This window comes from Quercus suber, unplaced genomic scaffold (assembly GCF_002906115.3).
Source record: "Quercus suber isolate HL8 unplaced genomic scaffold, Cork oak 2.0 scaffold_13, whole genome shotgun sequence".
Classification (NCBI taxonomy): Eukaryota; Viridiplantae; Streptophyta; class Magnoliopsida; order Fagales; family Fagaceae; genus Quercus; species Quercus suber.
The window spans coordinates 2,106,103-2,127,374 of record NW_027069478.1 but is presented as its reverse complement, the minus strand read 5'-3'; the positions used below and the strand labels follow the sequence as shown (position 1 = coordinate 2,127,374).

General features: G+C 34.5%; 3 protein-coding genes and 1 long non-coding RNA gene across 11 annotated transcripts; 2 read left to right on the top strand and 2 right to left on the bottom strand.

The window, feature by feature from the left end:
• Positions 1–4,335: 4,335 nt before the first annotated feature.
• LOC136070260 (phenylalanine--tRNA ligase, chloroplastic/mitochondrial-like) lies at positions 4,336–8,168 on the bottom strand. 2 transcript variants are annotated; one of them, XM_065779970.1, is made up of 4 exons: positions 8,017–8,154; positions 5,162–5,275; positions 4,975–5,057; positions 4,336–4,882 (listed from the first exon to the last, which is right to left on the bottom strand). In XM_065779970.1, exons 1-3 carry the CDS (start codon positions 8,119–8,121, stop codon positions 5,007–5,009), a joined length of 270 nt encoding a protein of 89 aa, XP_065636042.1. In that variant the 5' UTR covers positions 8,122–8,154; the 3' UTR covers positions 4,336–4,882; positions 4,975–5,006. The 2 variants fall into 2 exon arrangements, with proteins under 2 accessions (XP_065636042.1, XP_065636045.1); XM_065779973.1 differs by lacking the exon at positions 4,336–4,882 and having other exon boundaries at positions 4,970–5,057; positions 8,017–8,168.
• Positions 8,169–9,026: 858 nt separating this feature from the next.
• On the bottom strand, positions 9,027–12,304 carry LOC112041126 (phenylalanine--tRNA ligase, chloroplastic/mitochondrial-like). 6 transcript variants are annotated; one of them, XM_065779958.1, is made up of 4 exons: positions 12,226–12,304; positions 12,005–12,112; positions 9,298–9,411; positions 9,027–9,193 (listed from the first exon to the last, which is right to left on the bottom strand). In XM_065779958.1, the coding sequence occupies exons 1-4, from the start codon at positions 12,247–12,249 to the stop codon at positions 9,065–9,067; spliced, it is 375 nt and encodes a 124-aa protein (XP_065636030.1). In that variant the 5' UTR covers positions 12,250–12,304; the 3' UTR covers positions 9,027–9,064. The 6 variants fall into 6 exon arrangements, 1 of the variants encoding a protein (XP_065636030.1); XR_010631545.1 differs by lacking the exons at positions 9,027–9,193; positions 9,298–9,411 and adding an exon at positions 11,495–11,936; XR_010631546.1 differs by lacking the exons at positions 9,027–9,193; positions 9,298–9,411 and adding an exon at positions 11,495–11,909.
• A 2,320-nt stretch (positions 12,305–14,624) lies between these two features.
• On the top strand, positions 14,625–15,920 carry LOC136070463 (uncharacterized). Of its 2 annotated transcripts, none has more exons than XR_010631701.1 (2): positions 14,625–14,787; positions 15,548–15,920. It is a non-coding gene; the product is annotated as an uncharacterized LOC136070463 (long non-coding RNA). The 2 variants fall into 2 exon arrangements; XR_010631700.1 differs by having other exon boundaries at positions 15,539–15,920.
• A 2,711-nt stretch (positions 15,921–18,631) lies between these two features.
• LOC112015013 (2S seed storage albumin protein-like) lies at positions 18,632–19,036 on the top strand. The gene has a single exon (XM_024047377.2). It carries the CDS (start codon positions 18,632–18,634, stop codon positions 19,034–19,036), a length of 405 nt encoding a protein of 134 aa, XP_023903145.1.
• Positions 19,037–21,272: the final 2,236 nt, after the last annotated feature.

Genomic DNA, 21,272 nt, shown 5'->3' with positions numbered 1-21,272 from the left:
TCTTCTGATTTATTTATATCTGAAAAAGATTGACAATCACTCATTGCATTAATACTAGCTATGTGGCTGACGAACAAAAAAGTTTGATCAACTTTTCTTACACGGTATGGCAAGTTTGACAATCACTTGTTCCAAGTTTGAATGGAAAGTTGTGTTTTTATTGATGTTCCAGTAAGAAAACAAATAAAGATAAAATGACTTTTGCAATTAGTGTGGCTTCTATGAAGCTGCAGTTCCATTCTCCTGGATGATGACTGTGCAAAAAGTTGTTTCCAAGTCTATACGGAATGGATTGCAGTTTCATAGAAGCTATTTGTTGAGTCATGAGTCATGAACTGCTTCAATTGGAAAGGAAGGTGCATGAAATATCCTGCGCAGTACCCACACCATTCTCGTCCATTATTATTGTTAGGAGCATCTTGCCATCGAATATGGTCTCTTTACCCTAATTTAGGGGGAAAATTGTTCTACCCTTGAATAGTTTTTCAAATAGTTAATGAATTTTTTATTGTCAACAAGCCTTGGAGCTAAAAAGATTGGCACTTTTTGAAGTATCCGCGATCTAAAGCTTAAATCTTTTGCACCAACCCAACAAATTCGTGTTTATGTTATGAACCTATAATATGCCTATTAGAGTATTGGCTAAAACAGTATTGCCAACATTACTTTACTTCTATGTTGAATGGCTTGGCTTGAATGCTAAGTTGTTAAGGAATTCTACTCAGCTATTAAAACCAAAGGAAATTTCATGAGAAAAATGATAATATTAACGAGAAAGCAAGTGAAAAAAAAAAAAAAAAAAAAAAAAAACCTATAGTTTCATATTTGGGAAACATTAAACCCCACACTTTTAAAGTAGATATATTTTAATTTTTAAATCACACACTTTCATAAATAGTACACTTAAACTATAGGATTTAAACTATAGGATTGTTTTATACTTTTCCTTAATATTAATTTTTCCTTTCAATTCATGATGATGTGTACATGAACATTGTTACAAGTTGTATTTTACTTTTCTTCTCTTGTTTGAGCCATTGTTTGTTGAATGGCACGTCTCAAACTTCACGTCAATTGATTTGATCAGAAATTGAATTCTATAGAAATTGATAATATTATTGATTTGATTTGATTTGCATATTATAATCAACACATTTTCAAGGATATTTTGCTGCAATGGTCCCCGCTGGTTAAATCTTTCAAGGATATTTCATGGAAGATGTTTGTTGACTCATGAGTCATAGCTTCAATTGAATATGAAGGTGCAAGGAATATCCTGCACAATACCCACATCACTCGTAAGAAGATTTTTTCCTTTTTCGTGAATGGTCTTCTTTAGAAGCTTGCTGCAGGGTTATTTTTTGGAGATTCAAATGGAGCATCTTACCATCAATTGATTTGATCAAAATTGAATTCTATAGAAATTGATAATATTATTGATTTGATTTGATTTGCATATTATAATCAACACATTTTCAAGGATATTTCATTGCAATGGTCCCCCACTGGTTAAAGCTTTCAAGGATATTTCATGGAAGATGTTTGTTGACTCATGAGTCATTAGTCATAGCTTCAATTGATATGAAGGTGCAAGGAATATCCTGCACAATACCCACATCACTCTTGTCCATTATTAATTGAAGGGAGCATCTTACCATCGAATAAGGTCTTTTACCCTAATTTTTTTCAATTTGGTACGATAACTTTTTGGCCTCTTCTATCAGTGCATTTTCTACCGAACAGAACACACGGGTCTCACATAAGCCAAATGTTTTTTCATCCAATAATGAAAATTAAAGGAAAATATAGAGAGAACCAGGGATGGATGTAGGAATTTGCCTTTGGAGAACAAAAACTTGAACAATAAATTTTTGATCATTCAAGAATAACAAATATACTAAAATTCAAATCTAAGTTAGTATACAAAAAATACAACTAGTTTCTATTATGTGTTTTTAAAAAATTCTAAACAAAATAAAAGACACAAATAAAAGTTTTTGAATATATTTGAAATCATTTATGATATTTCAAAATGAATCTTGATCTTTTTCTTTAAGCATTGAAAATCATTAATATTAATTTTGTAATAAAGGACCTTATTTCATGGGAAAAGGCTCACTAACAATATGGACAAGTTTGGTGGGCGCTGTGCATGCAAGATTTTTCATGCACTTTCATATATTCAATTGAAGCCATGACTCATTAGTTAACAAATAGTTTCCATGAAGCTGTGGTTCCATTCCATACAAACTTGAAATGACTTTTGTCAGTAGGGTCATCCCTATCTTTATCGTTTACTCTCTAAAACATCAATAAAGATTAAACTTGTTGTTCCAATTCGTTAAATTAAATATCTCAGTAGAAAATTCAACACGTTAAATAAAATTAAATATTTAACTTAAACATCAATGAAAAATTCAACTAGTCATAAACATTCAGCAATTTTTTTGTTCTTCAACCACTCGAATTATTGCAAGTAGCGATTGCTTGTCAATTATTTTTCTTTTTTTCTTTTCGGGATTAAATAAATCAAGAATAGAGGAATAGTCCGGCCCAAGCACTCTTCTCTTTCTGCGCCACAAGCCACCAGCCGGACAAAAAGAGCCCCATGACAAAATTGAGAGAAATGAAATTTTACACTTAAGGTACAAAATGAAAATTCCAACAACAGAAATTTTCAGCATGTGTTTTTTATCTTCTATAACGGGCTATAAGGCCCAGTTGATGTCTGAAAAGTTCTTATGCGTAGACCAAACTGGAAAATAGCAAAACACTTCTTGAACTAGTGGTGTTTCTTCTAAAGGAGTAGGTTAAGTTTAACTATTCACTCTTCTATGGGATCAGCTCGAGTACTTCTTCTAGTTAATTAATAAAGATTCAAACTAACAGAAGTTGAGCTCAAGAATATTCCAATATTTGTTTCATCCACCGGAGTTGATTATAACAGGATTCCAATTTTTAGTAGTTTTTTCAAGAAGGGTAAATTGCACTAGCATTTCTTGAAATTTCAAGTTGTTATAATAAGGCTCCAATATTTAGTACAACTAAAATCGTGACTTTCGATACTTTTTTGAATGCCAGTAAAGCTGTGTAAGATAACTTGTGCGCAACAAGTTTAACCCTATTAACTCTATAATAAATGACTTTATTTCATGGGAGGAGGCTCACTAACAATATGGACAAGTTTGGTGGGTGCCATGCATGCAAGATTTTCCATGCACTTTCATGTATTCAATTGAAGTCATGACTCATTAGTCAACAAATAGCATCTGTGAAGTTGTTTGTTCCATTCTATACAAACTTGAAATGACTTTTGCAAGTAGGATCATCCCTATCTTTATTGCTTACTCACAAAAACATCAATAAAGATTAAACTTGTCGTCTCAACTTGTTAAATTAAATAGCTCAGTGGAAAGTTCAACACATTAAATAAAATTAAATATCTAGCTCGAACATCAATGAAAAATTCTACTAGTCGTAACGTGTAAGAAACATTCAGCAATTCTTCATTCTTCGACCATAGGAATATCAGGAAACTTGTAACTCAAATTATTGCATGCAGCGATTGCTTGTCACTTATTTTTCTTTTTTCTTCTTCTTGGGATTAAATAAATCAAGAATAGAGGAATAGTCGGGCCCAAGCACTCTACTCTTTCTGCGCTACAAGCCACCAGCCGTACAAAAAGAGCCCCGTGACAAAATTGAGAGAAATGAAATTTTACACTAAAGGTACAAAAAAGAAAATCCCAACAAAAAAAAATTTCAGCATGAGTTTTTTTATCTTCTATAATTGGCTATAAGGCCCAGTTGATGTCTGAAATGTTCTTATACATAGAGCAAACTGGAAAATAGCAAGAGACTTCTAGAACTAGTGGTGCCTTGGATTTCTTCTAAAGGAGTAAGTTAAATTTAACCATTCACTCTTCTATGGGATCAGCTCGAGTACTTCTTCTAGTTAATTAATAAAGATTCAAACTAACAGAAGTTGAGTGCAAGTATATTCCAATATTTGTTTCATCCACAGGAGTGATTGTAACAGGATTCCAATATTTAGTAGTTTTTTCAGAAAGGGTAAATTGCACTAGCATTCCTTGAACTTTCAAGTTGTTATAATAAGGCTCCAATGTTTAGTACAACTAAAATCGTGACTTTCAGATGCTTTTTTGAATGTTGGTAAAACTGTTTAAAATAACTTGCGTAAAATAAGTTTAACCCTATTAACTCTGTAGTAGGAAAAATGATACATGTAACCCACTCCATATGAGAGGAAGGTGTAACATATATGTATCCGCTACAAGCTATACCAGCTCCTATAAAGTAGGAGAAGCACAATAATGACCAAAATTTCCATATATTATTACCACGTCGACCCCAATTATTAAATCAATTTCTTACAGAATCTCTTGTCCAAGGCATAATATCACAAGTGAAATCTTCATGGTAGCCAATATCTGGAATGTACGGATTCAAATGTATTAAGGCACATGATACATAATGTAATCAGACCCAGTTTAATAACAAAAGTCAGAAATCCATAGCTCATACTATCAAGCCTAAAATCAGTCTAATCTGAGATACGGAATAGTAAACCCCATATCCAGTTAAAAGTTAGGAAATTACTACTACTGTGTTGGTTCATTAACACAAATTTGTAACCTTGCATTGAAGTTTATAGAGGTCATGCAACATCTCCTGTGGTAAAATTTGGACTAGTGCTTTTTCTTGGAATATGTGATTGCTATCAAACTCATCAAAGAGCGTATAGAACCATAAAGATTAAAGATACTACAGGATACAACTGTTCGATCAACTTATCATTCAGAAATTTTATCTGTCCCCTTCAATCTTGGGGGTGCTTTTCCCTGTCTTTACTGACTTTGAACTGTGTATCAAATAAATAAATAAAAAAAAATTTAAAAACACAGCAAACAAAATAAAAACTGTAAATTAACAATATAGTAAAGAGAACTTTACATGAAATAAGTAGCGGACTACACCAGAAACCCTCAACGAAGAACAACATTCAGCTTGCTCTGCACCTGCTCTCTTACATTCCACTGCATACCACGATTAAATAAACAAATTTGAAATGAATAATCATCTTCACCAAAAACATACTCAACAAAATGAGAAGTCAGCAAAATCTTATTAAATGAAATACCTGCAACTCATTAATTTCATCATCTGTGAGTGAACGTTCCATCGATCGATATGCAATCCTATAACAATGACTGGTCATTCCCTTCTTGTTGGTGAAATTGTCTATCAGTAGCACCTAAGAGTCACAAAGTTCAATTTTAGACTAGCGTCATAGGCAAAATTCAGTTTTGGGTGAGAATACATATTGGTGAGATATAGGATTGCCTCCTTAAGAGACCAAACTTAAGCCAAGTTCTGTAGTAACATTTGATAACAAGGTTGAAAGTCTAAAGAAATCATGATATTTAGCAATTTCAAAAAGTAGGACATAGAATACTATACACAAAATAAATCTTAACTTGCCCGTGATCCTGCTGACACTTTCATGGTCAACCATTCAACATGGATGAGCTCAAAGGACCTTAGCAAGACTTTTAAGGTATTTGCAGTTGTTATTTGGGGGCTTGTAGAACTAAGATGGCTCACCTCCAATAATGAAAATTCAGAATTGAGAACTACCCATTCTTGTTATAGAAAGAGATGACACTAAAAGTGCAGCTATGAATACGTATAGTGGTAACATGCTTGAGAAGAAAGTCTAGGGCTGTGTTTGTTTCAACTTCAAACCACTTCCGGAAATCAATTTCCGGAAAATTGCTGTGTTTGGGTGCTTGGGAAAATTGGGTCAACGGAAATTGATTTCCGTTTGACCGAAAATAAGGCCAAAAACGGGTGAAATTCATTTCCGGCCTTATTTTCACTTCAAATCAAATTTTCCGGAAAAGAGAGAAAGGAGCACACCGGAAAAGAGAGAAAGAAAAGAGAGAAAGGAGAACGAACCGGAAAAGAGAGAAAGGAGCACCGACCCAGAGAGAGCACGAACCGGCGCTCCAAGCCCAGAGCCCATCGCCGGCGACCTTCGAACCACGAACCCACCAGTCGCACCGCGTCGGCGAAACCCACGAGTCGCGCCATCGCACCTCGTCGTCTCCTCGATCGCGCCATCGCACATCGTCGACCAGTCGATCGCGCCATCGCCTCCTCATCGCGCCATCGCACGTCGTCGACCAGTCGATCGCGCCATCGCNCCACCATTCTGCAAAGAAGATCCCTCTTCATAGCATTTTTTTTTCCATAACCATTTTCAATAAAGCTGTTAAAATCACCAAGCTTCCCTAAATGGGGAACAAACAGTCTCCCAATTTACAAAAAGGTACTTTATTTCCTAAGCCCTCTTAAAATTTCTCTTTGCAATTTCTCAAGCCTTCTAGTAACACTTACAAGCATGGTAAATATTGACATAATAGGTTGGTAGACAGTAAAGAGTACTCATAATTTCCTTTAGACAGGTACAATTTTCTTTCCATCCCACCAACCTTCTTTCTGTCTTCTCCAATAACACATCTCATGGAAATTTACTCATAACACAGACCAAGAGGCAGAGCCTAAGAAGAAAATGTAAAGCAATAAATTTACTGACCTTACAACCAACTACATGTGTTAGCTCTACCACAGCCTGCACCCCCTCAACTGGAACCAGTTTACTCTTAGAAAAATTCAATTTTAAGCCCGAAATTGCTTCAAAACATGGTAAGGTTCATCTGGGAGAAATATCCTTCTCTTACTTATCCCTATGAAGTATCATCAGCAAATTGTCCAAGTTAAATCCCAATAATAGTCTATAAAATCTTACAATCCCTCAATTCGATCCTATATGATTTGTTTTGACCAAAATACTTTCCCACCAATTTTAGGTAGGTTACCTATTTAAACATGCTGGAGCCCATAGATCAAATATTCCCCCTCAAATTAAGTATTAGCTGTTAGTATTAATGAAATATAGGAAAGAAAAGATAAATTTCTTAAAGTGCCTTTAGATGAACCATATCAGGTCCTAAAGTCTTCATTGGTAAGAAAGACAAACCTCACATAGGTAACCATGAAAGATATTCTCTAATCTATTTCCAGCAATCACTCTCAAATCCTTCACATGCATAAAATGATTTATTAAGTAGCAATTATGACAAAGGGACATGCAATGCACTGGCAACATACCTTGCTGAACTTCTCACCATCTACCAAACAAACATTTGCCAGTGTTAGAGACTAATTAAAAATCTTAAACAAAGCTGCTAGAGATTTATTCAACCAATCCATGCTGCTAAAAGTTGAGTGTTGAAGCCTACTGACCCAAGGAAGAACTTTATAGAACTGCGTAAAGGTATGAGAAAGGTGAATCATTTCTTGGAAGTTAAAAAAGTGCCAAATGACACCTGCAGCCCCCATAAATATTCTGTGATGGCTACAGTCAGAACACAATTCATATGCCCTGGAGTGTCTGAGTAAATTCTACCAAGCAAAAAACAACAGGAAGAAGCATACAACAACGATGATGATCACGACGATTATAGACATACAACCAGAAAAGTTCAGACCAAGCTTCAGATCACGTCAAGCTTAATCCTTACCTCAGTCTTCGCAATCACTTAATGACCCCTTCTACTAGCAATGATTATTTGTCGTTCATAACATACTAGTGCTCAAATCTATTGCTTATAAGGGAGGCAATGAGGTAAAAAACATACAAATGATTGTAAACAATGATATTGATACATAAAATCAAAAGCAGTTTATTTCTGCAACATAATAACTAATATATAAAGATCGGAAAAAGAAACACTTAATTAAATGTATTCATTTCCACTGAATGGCCAGGGCCTCCAGGCACACCCTGCTCTCAATCAGCGAATCACAATGCATAAAGATAAAGTTAATATATATAACAGAGTAGAGGAATAAATAGGTCAATCTAGTGAATGATTAAACAAGTCAACTGTTCTACAAAGCATCTGTTAGGAATAACATTTTAAAACATACCTCCTCAGCAAGATCTCCAGCAATTCCTCTCACAACTTCACATAAGTTGTTTTCAGTGAATGATTCATTGATCCAAAAACTTGTTTCTTTGGAACACAATACCATAATTTCAAATTTGAAACAAGCATTTACAACTTACAAGTAGCACTTTATAAAAATAAGTGACGTAAAGCTATTAAAGCCACTAACTCATTACCTCTCTCTGACATTTTTCCATTTTTTAATGGCATAATTTGTTTCTAAAAAAGTAGAGGATATTTTAGTAAATTAATTCACTTTATTTTAAAATCCAGCCCATCGTCAATTCATCCTTTCCCTCCTTTTCCTTCCATTTTGGACACACAAAAATGAGGGCCTAGAAGAAATTCTATCACTTCATTTCTCCTCTTTTTCCTCTTGAACTTTGTAACCAAACAGTGGAAATTGGCTCCCTTAAGTCCGAATCCCTTTTCTTCTCTACTCTTCCCCCCATTTCCAAACAGTTTTAGAGTCCATAGTTTCGATGTTTTCAACGTTGAGAACCATGTCACACCTAAGAGCTCCAAACCAAAAGCACTATATATGGAGCTTGAAAGTTCAAACTAGAAGCACCAGTTGTGACTGTTCTGTTCGATTTGTATCACCAATAAGTGGCGTCTTAAGAAAATTCATTATTTATAAACATTAGTTCATTTTCAATTATTCACAGATTTTGATAGTTTTTAAAGCTTTAACAGATTTTTGCAAACCATTAGAGGAAAATACAAACCCTCAAGATTGCTACTTATAGAATCCATGCTTAATTGTATCATGAAAGTAATTTGCCTTTTGAATCCATTAACAAACTCAATTGAGTGGAGGTGAATATCATCTAAAGGAAAGTAATTAGTTTTCTATTGATTTCTCCTAAAATTCCCACAGAGTTAAGATGATATTCAAAGAGTTGGAGAAAGAATTTCAAGTAATGGCTTTTGAAATGATAAATATCAAGTTTTGACTTATAACCAAATATGAAAAATTTCAGCAAAAAAACCAAATATGGAGAATTTTAGGGATAAAAGTCGTATTGTTAATGTAACCATGTAGAATATGAAAAATTTCCATGGAATTTTTTTTTTTTTTTTGAGAGTTTCAACCTAATAAAATTTCTTTGGTACCAACAACGTTCAGCTTGCTCTGCACCTGCTCTTACATTCCACTGCATACCACAATTAAAGAAACAAATTTGAAATGAATAATTATCTTCACCAAAAACATACTCAACAAAATGAAACGTCAGCAAAATCTTATCATATGAAATACCTGCAACTCATTAATTTCCTCATCCGTGAGTGAGCGTTCCATCGACCGATATGCAATAATATAACAATGACTAGTCATTTCTTTCTTGTTGGTGAAATTGTCTATAAGTTGCACCTGAGAATCACAAATTTCAGTTTTAGACAAGCTTCAGAGGCAAAATTCAGTTTTGGGTGAGAAGACATATTGGTGAGATATATGATCCGTTCCTAAAGAGACAAAACTTAAGCTATGTTCAGTAGTAATATATTTGAAAACAAGGTTAAAAGTATAATGAAATTATGATATTTAGTGATTTCAAAAAGTAGGACATAGATGACCATACACAAAAAAAAATATTACTGATATCTAATAGATAGATTTTTCATATTACTGAGGTATAAAAATAAATTCAACTAGTTTTTAGCCCTAACTTCAAGATTGATTCCCACTGACACTTTCATGGTCAAACATTCAACATAGATGAGCTAAGAGAATCTTAGCAAGAGTTTTAAGGTAATTGCAATTGTTACTTGAGACTTTTAAAACAACATGGCTTGCTTCCATAATGCAAATTGAGAATTGAGAATTATCCATTGTTGTGAAAGAAGGTGATGATACTGAAAAAAGAAAATGCAAAGGCAAAATGCAGCTATGAATATGTATAGCTGCAACATGTTTGAGAAGTAAATCTAGATCCCAACTTAAGGCAATATGTATATTTGGTTGTCTTATAACATATCACCTTACACAAGCATCCATTGTAAGTATAAGTGGCAGCGAACCTGTAAAATTAAGCTTGAAGTTCTATTAAAAAAATCTCAACATTGAAAGGGAACTGTACTTGATATGTAAATATTCAACTCTAATTACTCTACAATGTGATTCTTTGCTTTAACTCAAAATGAGGGATAACAGAAAGGAGCAATATGTTCAGGCATTAACTTTTAGAAATATTTTGGGACAGAATGAAAAAATGGCATAGGACACTCCTTCAGAGACGATGGGATTATCCTTTTAGTCAAATATGAAGGGACTATGCTTTTACTCTGCTGATCATGGTTAGATCTTAAAATCCTACAATTTTATGATCCTATGGATCAACTTAGATAATAAAAATCCAAACAGAATCCTGGTTTAGATTGTAGGATCTGGATTCCTCTTACAGACTTACCAATCCAAAAAATGCAACTTCCATGCTTACTAAAAAACGATTTTTCATGCACCACAATAAACCCCCACCCACTCTGGCATTACCCAATAAATCCCAAAACGAAGAAAAACCATCAAAGCAACCGCAACAAGAACCCTACCACACTTTTGCAAAGAAGATCCTCTTTAGAGCATTTTTTTCCATAACCATTTTCAGTAAAGCTTGTTAAAAATACCAAGCTTTCCTACATGGGGAATGAACTGTCTCCCAATTTACTAAATGGTACTTTCCTTCATTTCCTAAGCGCCCTTAAAATTTTTGAGGCTTTCTTGTAACACTTTCAAGCATGGGAAATATTGACATAATAGGTTGGCAGACAGGAAAGAGTACTCATAATTTCCTTTAGAAAGGTACAATTTTCCTTCCATCCCACAACCTTCTTTCCGTCCTCTCCAGTAACACATTTCAAGGGAATTTACTCATAAGGCAGAGCCTAAGGAGAAAATTTAAAACAGTAAATTTACTGACCTTTCAACCACTTATATGTGTTAGCTCTGCCATAGCCTGTACCTCCTCAACTGGTACCAGTTTCACTCTTAGCAAAATTCAATTCTAAGCCTGAAGTTGCTTCAAAATATAGTAAGGTGCATCTAAGAGAAATGTCCTTCTCTAACTTATCCCTATAAAGTATCATCAGCAAATAGATGAACCATATCGGGTCCTAATGAATTTAATGGTAAGAAAGACAAAGCTCACGAAGGTAAACATGAAAGATATTCTCTACCTATTTCCAGCAGTCGCTCTCAAATCTTTCACCATGCATAAAATGATTTATTAAGTATCAATAATGACCAAGTGACTTGCAATGCACTGACAACATACCTTACTGAACTTCTCACCATCTCCCAAACAAACATTTGCCAACAGAGATTGTGTTAGTGACTAATTAACAACCCTAAACAATGCTGTTAGAAATTTATTGAACCACTATATGCTGCTAAAAGCTGAGTATTGAAGCCAATTGACACAAGGAAGAACTTTATAGAACTGCCTATCACGAAATGAAAGAGATGAAACAAACTGTATTTCATTATCAATTAGCAAGAATGAGTACAAATTTGTATATATATACAAGTATGAAACCAAGTAACTACCTAACAGAGCTAACTAACTTGAAACAACCTTCACACGTGCTAGCTACAGTAATAACAGACTCTCTCACGTGTCATCACTTAAGTGCATCTATTCAGTCACTAAACTACACGCCGTATATATAGTATATTACACTGCCGTTTTACTCTGCTCTGAGATTGCTTGATCTGCTTTGTGATCCCTGCTCTTGCTTCTGATCTTGCTAGCTTCATCTTGACTCTGATACTGCCTAATAGTATGAGAAAGGTGAATCATTTGTTGGAAGTTAAAAAAGCGCCAATGTCCTTTGGGTCAAATGACACCTCCAGCCCCCATAAGTATACTGTGATGGCTACAGTCAGAACACAATTCATATGCCCTGGACCTGGAGTGTCTGAGTAAATTCTACCAAGCAAAAAACAGCAACAAGATCTGAATTAAACATACCTCCTCAGCAAGATCTCCAGCAATTCCTCTCACAACTTCACATAATAAGTTGTTTTCAGTGAATGATTCATTGATCCAAAAACTTGTATCTTTGTAACGAGGAGGATACTGCAACACAATACTATAATTTCAAGTTTCAAAGAAGCATATTTATAACTTACGAGTAGCACTTTATAAAAATAAGTGACGTAAAGCAGCCATTAAAGCCACTAACTCATTACCTCTCTGTCCACCCTCCACGGCATTCTTCTTCTTCTACTTTTCTTCTACCTCTCTCTCTCTCTCTCTGTCTTTCTGTCTCTCTTTCTAATGGCATAATTTGTTTCTAAAAAATTAGAGGATATTTTTGTAAATTAACTCACTTTATGTTAAAAAATCAGCCCACCGTCAATTTAGCCTCCCCTCCTTTTCCTTCCATTTTGGACAGACAAAAATGTGGGAAATTTTATCACTTCATTTATCCTAATTGTTATTTAAATAAAAATTAAAAGTATTTATTTTGATTAAAGGTTTATGACTAGACTCAGAAAAATATATAACTTGAAAATAAATGAAAATAAGTAATTTTTGTTCAAAATAATGGTTTAGAATTTTTTTTTCTTTCACATAACACATTTCGACGTGGGCTATTCTATAGTAAAGACTTCACACAATACTCAAATGCAATTAAATCTACCATTCACCATCAATCTAATCTATGTTATCTTGATAGTAGATCTACAAATTGCATTCTATTATGCTTCATCATTTAAAACTGAAGTAATGATTGTATGTAATGTATAAATTTTATTCTTTTATAATATAAAATTACTAAAGTAATTAAAATAAAATCTAATGTTCTGGAAATTTTTTGAAATAGATATTAAATTTATTAAAACTTAGTTAATAGAGTTTCTGTTTTACCTAAAAGTGAATTATCACAATTAATGAGAATTTAACCATTTTTTGCAAAGAGAAGATAACCATAGGCCCAATTTTTATTTTATAGCATAGGATGTTATAGTTAGATCCGTACCATGTGTAATACGTTAGTCCATCATGTGATAGTTCCAAATAATATCCTAATACTTATCTATATGATTTTTTTATTTATTTAATGATGTCATAAAGGATGGAGTTTAATAGAAGTCATTTAAGATCCAACGTATCCAATAATTTTTTTAAAAAAAATATATATAACTTCAAAAGTCTTTTAATTGTAAATTTCTTTAATCATAAAATAGACTCTATCTAAACTCTAAATGAAAGCATTAGGAATGATCACATCATTGATACCATATTATGATGGTTGCAAATAGCAATATTATTATTCATGATTAATAGATGAACAATTAAACTATGAATTAACAATTTAACAATTCAAATACCAAGATTAAACTACAACAACACATATACAGAAGACTTCAAATATTGAAACATAATTCTTCTACCATTTTCATTATTCAATCAAAACCAAAGTTTCAAAGATAATTCCAATTCAATTAAACCCAATACATAAATACACATGAACATAAATAATTCCAAAAATAAAAATAACAATCTCTAAAAGCCTCTGCCTAATACAGTCATTATTTATTTATTTTTTTAGATTGTGTGTTCTTTAGTTCTTTTTCCTTTTATGTTTTATCAAACTTTTTCTAATTGACCAAAATATCTCTCATATATGTTAACATAAAACTGGAAAGAATAATCCAAAAAAAAAAAAAAAAACTATTTAAAATATAATATAGGAATGAAAAGCCGAGTTAAAAAAAAAAAAAAAAAAAAAAAAAAAAAACCCCAAATCCTCAATCCAAACCAAACAAAATCACCAACCGGAGACAAACCCAGCACAAATCGGAGATAAACCCATGCGTCGATGCTGCCTACGCTGTCAACATCCTCGTCAATGCTTTGGTTTCCGATTACGCTACATCGAAAAGTGACAGTGAGAAAGGAGAGTGACAGTGAGTTTATCGGCGGCTTGGGACGGCTGGGTCGGGCCAGCGGCGGTGAATGAGGGAGATTGAGAGTGTGACAGTGAGAGAGGAGTGACGGTGAGTGATTTGGGGCCTTGGGACGGCTGGGTCGAGAGTGACTGAGAGAGGACGAGAGCTTGAGAGAGTTTTGGGAGAGTGAGAGGGACGGCTGGGTCTGGAGCGACTGAGAGAGGATGAGAGCTTGAGTGATTTGGGAGAGGAGGCTGAGTGATTTGGGAGAGAAAGAGAGGCACAGAGTGAGAGCTGAGTGATTGTGATTTGGGAGAGGAGACTGAGTGATTTGGGAGAGAGAGAGAGGCACGGAGTGAGAGAGAGAAAGAAATAATTTTTTAATGGGTGAGAAGAATAAAATAATTTGTTTTTTTTTTTTTTGCTCTCATGAACAGTGCACATCTATTTATAGATGTGCACTGTAGCAGTGGAGCTAAAATTTTTAGATTTAGCTCCATTGCTGCAGCCACTTTTTTGTATTTGTGGAGCTAAATTTTAGCATTATACCTATATAACACCACTGCTGTGAGTGCTCTTAGGTTCATAAGATTCATGCTGTAAATGCAAGCAAAGTTATTGTGTTATGAGAAATGCTAACGAGTACCATTATTTTATATCGGTCCAGAGTTGCAAGGGGCATTTAGTATTAACAACTGCGGAGAAGATTTGGCCTTGTATCTAGACATCTGAGTCATTGATTATGGCAGATACCACAAGATGGCAAAAGCTGGATGCCAATTTATCACGGTCTTAAGTGTGGATTTTATTTGGGAAAACGTGTGTGCGATCCTTGATTAGGCTGGATTTGGGAAGGTATTGTCTTACTCCTTATTTGTTTCTTTCTTTTTGGCAGATTTGTTAAGCTAATGAATACAAAACAGACTTTTCAACTACCTCTCAATATAACGTGTCTTTCATTACAACAAGATGGCAACCCCTATAGGCTTTAGGGATTAGATTCATGCACTGGTGGCTCATCCCTTGACTACAGGAACCCACTTGAGATTTTTTCAGCAATAATTGGTTCTTTCAATAATGTGCTTGCAACTTGGATGTACACCATTAGTCCAACCTACCTCAAATAATTGATTTTGTGCCCTGGAGGCTCAGCTTTGTGGTCCTTCTGACTATATTGCCATTAACCAAAAGTATAGACATTTTTTTTTTGGGTTAAAAGTATAGCCATTTTAACAAGCTTGCTAGTCCTTTTGTCTCTTTTAAGCGTGCCTTTCTGTCACGTTTACAATCTTGATGTGTGAGCTTGATTGGACAAAAACTGTTTTCCCTTCATTCATGAACTTTATTATTCTCCTTCACTATGCCTAATATTCTTCTAATGTTGTGCAAACAATTCTTAAGGTCGATTTTATTATCTCTGTCATTTTGCTCTGTTCAAGTATTACCTGTGCTTCTTCTAATGTTGTGCACACAATTCTTAAGTGATGTTGATGTATTAATTGGTCCATGCTTTTTTATGTGCTGAATTGTTTTCCACGGATTCCTATAGTATAAATTTAAACATACTTTATGGACCTGACCCCTACATGACTGCAATATTACCAAGTTGTTTCAGCGGATGGCTATAATGGGAAATGAAAAGTTTGCTGAGATATATCCAGGACACCACGAGAGACTTCGATAGTATCACTGTTGCCTTGCCTGCACTATTACCATGTAACTCTTTAGTTGCTTTAGGGTTTTTTTCTTTTCTTTTCTTTTTTTGGGTGTAACTACTTTTTAAGATATGTCCTATGGATTAAACGTGGCTTTTGGATTTTATATCATGTCAATTTTGTTTACTTTCTAGTTGTATCTTGTATTTAATAAAAGGAATGTTCTGTAAAAAGTTTCTTTTACTGGAACTTATGACCTATCCTCCTTCAACTTTTTCCTTTGTGTCTTACTGATGACATGGTTGATATGGTTCTGAATTAAATTTTTGAATCCATCTTCATTAGCAAAAATCAGCAGCATATTAAGATAATTGTGCTTTTTAATTAATCGGCAATAATACTTTTACTTGTGTTTATTGGGATCAAATAAAAAAGCATTTGAGTCAAAAATCAATGAGTGAAACTGCATCAAAAGTAAATTAAAGGTATTGTCGCTGTAGAAACTGAATTGGAAGTTTTATCAGGGCATTACACCAGGAGCAAGTAGGAAAATGTTAGAAGTAATGTATACGAAATAGGAAGTGAACAGATTATATTCCATGTTCCTCTAAGACTGGTATGTTTATTTAATGGAAATAGTTTTACACTTCTCTTGTTAAATATGGACAGAATATCTATCAATTCAAGATGGACAGTTGATTACATCCAGGGTTACATAAGCATAATCATGACATAATCATTAGAATTTAATATTTCGTTGATTTTCCCATTCGAAATCATTAGAATTCTTTCTATATTGGATCCATTCAATTTTGTGCTATTTTGCTTGTGTTTAAAGTTACTGAAATAATTTTAGTCACAAGTTGCATACTTTGTTAATTTCTATAAATCTTTTATACCAGGATGGAAATGTATTGTAATTTGTACATAACTTATTAGGACATGATGTCTTGGAGAAGATGAAGGATATATATTCTGGGAAAAAAAGTTCTATATTCTGATAGTACATATGTGATAGCTCGTTTTGAAGTTCAAGGGGAGATTTTTTTTTTCCTGGAAATTGAAGCAGAAACTATTCTTATGGGAGTTGTGGGCTCTACTCAAAACATATTTGATTTCGTCAAGCAAAGGATTCAAGAGGCTTTAGAGACAGACACCTACCTTCAGTGCCTTGTTTTTGTTGGGGACTGTGAAATGGAGTGTAAACATCAATTATTGTAGCACTGGCAGTGGCAGCTTGTCACGTTCTTATAATTGCTCCTCATAAAACAGCAAAAATCAGCATCAAGATTGTCTTTTCAGCTGATTGATTGCCAAACTAATCTCCACATCCCAACTTTCTAGTTTCTATCACACAAGCAACTAATGAGAAATTCTGGCCACATTCTATAGATAAAGAACAATCACAGCACAGATGATCTCGGGAGTCAGGACAAAATGTTATGTCCCAGACAAAGCTGGAACAGCCGTGGTTGATACAATTGAAGTCACGCAGCTGAAGTTACCAAGTTGCTGAGGATTCAAATATCTGCTATGTTTATGTTCTGTTAGTTCAATTTGATTGCAATAAGAATTCCTATTATTTAGGGGGTTAGGTTGGTTGTGATCAGGTTGGTTCTCTATTATTTAGGAGATTGAGTTGATTGTTATTAGGATATAGTACCCTCTTTGAGATTATTATATATGGGGATGGTGGCAACCAACGGAATCTTAGCAGATCGATGCTGATCGAGCTTGATACTTATCGGCGAAGAGATAAGACCCTCCTAATTCTTTTACCTTTTGCTTTTTTGCTTCCCGTTCTATAAATTTCTTTGGGGTTTGTATAATTACTGGCCAAAGCTGTATCATGGTGTCCAACTACCTCACACTCAGACTCAAACCACTAGGCACCACAACTGCGGATGGTAGGGACCTTGATGTAAATTACAAGTTTTTAATAGTCAAGGACCAAATTTGAAATGAGCCCAAACCTGAGCACTTGCACTGATAGCTATACGTATAATAGAAAAATATGTAAAATTTACACATATTTATCTAAATATGACTCATATTAGTTAATTGTAATTGTGTAAATTTACAAATTTACTACAATAATTGTATAAATTTATACTAAAATTATTTATTTTACATTTAATTTTTTTTCTTTACGTATCCCTAGAATGAAGAAATGAAGGAAGAAGAAAGAGAGTGAATGGTAGTTGTTGTGCGTAAAGAAAGATATACAATTAAAAAAAAATATCAAGAAAAATTGATATTTTAATAAAATATAGTGTAAAATAGATAATATGATGTGAGATGTTTTAAAAAGTATGTAAAATAAAAAAAATATGTTTTTATGTTTAAAGAAAAATAAAAAATTGCACAAGCTAATGCAAATACTCTCTTAAAGGTGTAGATAGCATTTGAACATCTAATTTAAGTATCAAGTTAAAAAAAATCAAGTTACAGTGAGTAAACGTTTTTCCCAAGAATTTTCCTTTATTGAGTAAAGAAACGTTTACAAATATATTCATTAAAATTCTAAGGACTTTTTATTCTTTTTTCATATTGGTTATTAATTTCACATCCACTTTCATGTGTTAAAATATGAAAATTTTCATATCAATTATAGCCTTTTATAAATGTGTGTAAAATAGAGAGGTGAATTAAGTATATTTTTCCAAAGAGTAATACTACTATCATAAATTATTTTATAAGATTTTTTAGAAATTATTGATGAGACAAATTTTTACTAGTTCTTATTTGAGTCCACCACTAATATCACTTTTTACTTATCAATAACCCCTTTAAAAAAATTAAAATAGTTTGTCTTTATTATTTTCCTTCGAAATTTTAATCAACCTAACCACAAGCAAAACAATGCTTCTCACTTAACCCAAAGCACTTTAAACAGCCAAACAAACTCCGGTAATGGTAATGCATGGCAGCCTTTGCATGGAAAAACCTTACGCTTCTACAAATACCAACCACTTCCTCCTTCGTTTCTCACCAAAACATTTCATCACAACCCCATTACTATTTCATACCACAACTCTTCAACAATGGCCAAGCTCTCAGCCGTCGCAGCTCTCCTTGCAGCCCTTTTGCTCATTGACAACGCCACAGCCTACCGCCGCGAGTCTGGCGAGAGCTGCAGCGAGCAGCTTCAGCAACAGCAGTTCCTCAACCATTGCCAGATGCACCTGAGGCAGCAGTGTCAGTCAGGGCGTTTTGACAGAAATACTTCTGACGAAAGCCAGCAATTTCAGCTGTGTTGCCGTCAGCTGAAGCAGACGGACAGAGGGTGCCGATGTGATGGGTTGAACATGATGATGAGGGTGCTGATGAGAGAAGAAAAAGGTCAGCAGCAAATCCAAGAGATGATGCAGATGGCTCAGAACTTGCCAAATCAATGCAACATGAAGCCCCGCCGCTGTGAAATGGAAATGCTTTCGTTCCGGTCCTAGAGAGCTAGCCATGCATGCATGCATGCATGGATGTGTACCTACAGTAATAGGGTCACTCGTAGCTCTAGCATTGTAGCTAGAGATAAAGGGTGACTACTGACTAGCAAAAATAAAGCACATCATCGTGTGCAAATGTAATGTAATTAGCTCTCTCTTTAATAAAACTAATGATGTCTTGTTAAAAGTTAAAACAAATGCCTCTTTGTATGTTTCTTGGTTAGTTAACTTACTACTGCATCGTTTTTCATTTTTGTGTAGTTGCAAAACATATCATATTTGGGTCACCTTACGAATTATGATGAAAAAAAGAAGTTATATAGGTCTACATAAGTCAAAAAACAACAATCGTAATAATACGTAGCTCAACTATATAAAGACACGAAGACTAGAAGTTGTGATTGCTTTAGACAGTAACAAATTGACAATGCGATGATGCTATTCAAAAGATCAAGTATGCCATTGATTAATATGGCCTTCACAGGCTGTCCTCTTCAAGCATATTTTCTTGAGGCAAGGTTCACCTCCAAATTTGTTTGAATGAAAAAATCCTTCCAACCCAGATTGTGACTATGATCCACGTTTACTTTTAGTGATATATGTAACATATTTTATAAGTTATGTGATGTGTTTAAATGATTTAATAAATTACGTGATTCAATACGTATTAATTGTTTAAGAAACTATCACATAACATATAGAAAAATATTTTTTCAAACCAATTTGAAGAAAAACTGTCATATTTATTGGGAACAAAATTATGAACAAGAAGAAAATTTGGAAAAATATGGGGACAAAATTAGGAACAAGAAGAAATTTTAAGAGGAGTGCATATTTATTTTCACAATTTTTTTTTATCACTATTGACCGCTGCAAGAAAAGAGTTGACTAGCGAGGGTAAATTTTGCCCTCGCAAAAATTCAAATATCATCGCAAAAGGTTATTAGCGAGGGCATATGGTCCTCGAAGGCTGTTGTATTTGCTCTTGTTGCTAAAAAAGATTTTGCGACCATACCTTCGCAAATAGATAATTTACTAGGTCAATTCACTGTCGTTACTAAACAAATCCGCCTTAACAAATATATTACCAAACGACGAGAAAAATCGACGACTTATTTGCAAATTTCAAATTAACGATAAGACAAATAATGACTTCGCTAAAATTTATTTGTGAGGAATTTTAACCCCTCGCAATTAGTTAGGAATAATAGTGACGACATTAAGCTATTGTAGGGACTCAATTCAATTTAAACTGAGTGTTGGGTTTCAGCCCAATAAGCCCAAACAATAAATTTATAGAGTATGGGTCCAAGAACTAGTACTGCTTTCAGGAAAGGTTATACTCTTCAGGGAATAAGGGATATTATTGATTCTCTCTTTAAGGAAAACTCTCCTCGGCTCTCTTTCAATTGATCTCTCTTTTTCTCTCCCTTGTTCTCTCTTTCTCATTCTTGCCAGAGATCCCTTCTGCTTTCTTCGTTTCTACATTATATACTTCGCTTCTTCCCTTATTTCCTTCGTACACGTGTAGTTCTTATCCTGGGGGTTCCTTTCTGTCCCATCCAGTCCCTACCGGAACTTTCAGTTTAGTGCTCATAAAGCTGCTTAGTTACTATTCAGGTATCACCTCCACATTAATGCGGCCAGAGTGTTAGGTGGACAGCATTTAATGAGGAGGTGATAGACTTAAGCAGATATTTTCTACCTTCTCCGACGCCTCATCAAGCTATGTACAATTTCCAGTTCAGTTACAACCTGGCGGAATCTTTCAGTCAGTAGGATTGTGCACAATATTCCCGACACACGACAGGAACCTGGGCTCGGAAATTATCCTCTGTCTCGGTTACTCCCATATTGTAACCCTGCTGCTCAGCAGCATCTCTCTCCCTCTCAGCCTCGGCTTTGGCCTTCTCAGCCTGATCTCTGAGCCTTTGGGCTTCCTCCAGTTGTTTCTGTAAGGCCAGCACCTGTTCCTTAGAGGATGTCAACTGGGCGTTGGCGTCATGTAAAAGCCGCCCCTGTTCCTCGGCCCGTGTTCGAAACCCCTCTAAGGCCGAATCAGCTTTTTTCCGAGCTTCCTCTTCGGCTGATAGCTTCTTCTTTAGCTGCGCAATGTTCTGCTCGGAAGCATTCAGAGTGCGTACAGCCGATATCCTTTTCTTCTTCTCATCATCTATTTGGTCGTAGTAGGATTTGGCTATTTCTTCCAATCTAAAAGTGGCTTGTACGGCCTAGAGAG

Coding starts and splice junctions, on each gene's coding strand:
- LOC136070260 (XM_065779973.1), bottom strand. CDS start 8,121: ATGGTATTGTGTTCCAAAGAAACAAGTTTTTGGATCAATGAATCATTC. Junction 5,276..8,016: donor CTGGAGATCTTGCTGAGGAG/GTATGTTTTAAA, acceptor TGTGACTCTTAG/GTGCTACTGATAGACAATTT. Junction 5,058..5,161: donor ATGAAATTAATGAGTTGCAG/GTATTTCATTTA, acceptor CGTGGTATGCAG/TGGAATGTAAGAGAGCAGGT.
- LOC112041126 (XM_065779958.1), bottom strand. CDS start 12,249: ATGCCGTGGAGGGTGGACAGAGAG. Junction 9,412..12,004: donor CTGGAGATCTTGCTGAGGAG/GTATGTTTAATT, acceptor TGTGATTCTCAG/GTGCAACTTATAGACAATTT. Junction 9,194..9,297: donor AGGAAATTAATGAGTTGCAG/GTATTTCATATG, acceptor TGTGGTATGCAG/TGGAATGTAAGAGCAGGTGC.
- LOC112015013 (XM_024047377.2), top strand. CDS start 18,632: ATGGCCAAGCTCTCAGCCGTCGCAGCTCTCCTTGCAGCCCTTTTGCTC.